Source organism: Octopus bimaculoides, chromosome 10 (genome assembly GCF_001194135.2).
Source record: "Octopus bimaculoides isolate UCB-OBI-ISO-001 chromosome 10, ASM119413v2, whole genome shotgun sequence".
NCBI lineage: Eukaryota > Metazoa > Mollusca > Cephalopoda > Octopoda > Octopodidae > Octopus > Octopus bimaculoides.
The window spans coordinates 15,853,074-15,855,573 of NC_068990.1; the positions used below are offsets into that span (position 1 = coordinate 15,853,074).

General features: G+C 34.2%; 1 protein-coding gene across 1 annotated transcript in view; it reads left to right on the top strand.

Moving 5' to 3' along the window:
- The window catches only part of LOC106879895 (WD repeat-containing protein 35), a 99,754-nt gene that overhangs the window by 41,371 nt on the left and 55,883 nt on the right, over nucleotides 1-2,500 (top strand). The window contains exon 21 of the mRNA XM_052971236.1: nucleotides 2,365-2,482. Within this exon, the coding sequence (XP_052827196.1) occupies nucleotides 2,365-2,482 (118 nt within the window). The remainder of the gene's footprint in view (nucleotides 1-2,364; nucleotides 2,483-2,500) is intronic.

A 2,500-nucleotide genomic window follows, 5' to 3' on the forward strand; every position in this document is an offset into this window, starting at 1 on the left:
TATATATATATATATATATATATATATATATATATATACATATATATATATATATAGCTATATATGTATATTTATATATGTATATATTTGTGTGTGTGTTTGTATGTTGAATGTATATGTGCGTGTATGTATGTATATATAGACACACACACACACACGCACACACACACACACATAAACATATGTATATATGTATGTATATGTATATCTGTATTATACATATGTGTATTCAACCTATTCAACTAATTGTCCCCTGTGTGTGTAGTGATGTATATACAGATGTTCCATCAGATCCTACAAATTATTAGGCATAGCAGAAAGAACTGCTGTGGGAGGAGTCCCTAAAGATAAGGCAGAACCTGTGTTGGTAGATTTATCTATAAACGAGGCTGGAGTTTATTTTTCTTTGTATTTGTGACCTAACACCTTGATAAGCATACTGAATACGTAATTATGGATAGAAAGATATGAAAATTACTTCACCCTGGAGCATATATATGTAAACCTTAGTAAATAGGATGGTAACAGTTTTGAACTAAAATAGTTTGTGATGCTAGAATGGTAAAATGGTAACTAAGTTTCCATGACGATGTGATTTCAGATATGTTGGGGATGTGGGGGTTCCTATGAGAGGTCATTTAGCTAATACATAAGGGGCCTGTTAAGATCTTGTTATCAACAGATAAAGTCCTGGATAGATAGGTTTGTAAGGTTTGGAAGAGGTGTGAGTTTGCGGGTTTGGTGTTAAGAAACAGAATTTCTCATGATAATTAATATTTACGTTATCATCATCATCATCATCATCATCATCATTATCCTTCATCATCATCATCATCATCATCATCATCATCATTGTTATTATCCCCATCACCAAAACCACTACCTTCTTCTTCTTCTATTTCTTCTTCTTGTCTTCATCCCCTCCATCTCTTCCTCCATTTTTCTTCTAATGTATGTCTTTCCATACTGGCATTGGTCGAACACATTGTCAGGATCTAATGAGTCCACAGACTGCTTTGTGTTCCATTGTCTGCTTCAGTACAGTTTCTACAGCTGGATGTCCTTTCTAACCACCAATCACTTTACTGAATGTATGGGGAGCCTTTTTCATAGCACCAGCACTACAGAGGTCTTTTAAAACCTTAATTACATTGTTCATAATCCTATTTGGCATTCATAATCCTATTTGGCATTAGAAGGAACATCCAGCCATAAAAACCATCATGCCAAAACAGACAGTAGAGCTTGCCGTAGTTCTCTGGCTTACCACTTACTGTCAAAACTGTCCAACCCATGACAGCATGGAAGATGGCTGTTAAATGATGATAATGATGATGATGATGATAATGATGATGATGATGATGATGATGGTGGTGGTGGTGATGGTGATGATGATGATGGTGATGGTGAATTGAATAAATTTCGAAAATCTCCATATAATAATGGTTAATATAAATGTTGGTTGGCTGGCTGGTTGGTTGGCTGATTGATTGCTCAGTCACATTTTATATCCTGTAGAGAGAGAGGGATAGAATAAAAGATAGATACAAAGAGAGCTAACATAAGAGGTGCAGGATGAGTGTACATACTAAGCTTGGTGGCAAATACTCACACACACACACACACACACACACACACACACACACACACACACACACACAATGACAAAGAAAGAATCATGGACAACAGGAAGAAGGGGAAGAGGAGGACAGGGAGTAAATGACAGTAATTATGAGGGGAGTTCAAATTTTGCTGGGATTGGTTTATGATGGAGTTGATTGCAATTATGTTGAGAAAATTCAGAAAAACGGTCACATATTTATTGCAAATATACAAATGAGAAATTTGTTTTATTTAATTATATTTCATGGTAATAAATATTTTTCTTTTGAAAAAAAAATATTAATTTCATCATTTTGTTTAACCCTTCAGCATTTAAACTGGCCATATCCAGCTCAGATATTCTACTTGTTGGAAGTTCAAACTGGCTAGATCTGGCTTGTTATACCTACCTTACAATGTCATTCTGAAAATAAAGTCACATCATCAAAATCCCAAAGCTATGAGATAATACATAATTAATTCAAAACGATGTGGATAAATAAGCAGAACATTTGACAGAGAATTCTGAATACTAAAGGGTTTAGCATCAAGAAATTTGATAAAAGTTAAATTATAATTAGTGTATGTATGTATGCCATATTTCCTGATGTTACTCAGGGTAGCATGAGTATACTTCCAGAATTATTCATCATATGACAAGTAACATTCTGGTTATTGAATAAAACTTGCTGAAGATAAAAGTTTTCATGTTTGTTCAATAGTAAAACTAAAAATAGATGTTTTTGCTTTTTACTTTTTTAGGCGTTTGCTGGCTGAAACTGCTTTGGAAGCTATGGATACGGGTATAGCTGAACAAGCTTTTGTACATTGCCAAGATTACTATGGCATTCAGTTTGTGAAAAAGCTCAATAACCAACAGGTTGGTGTCTTTAGGTTT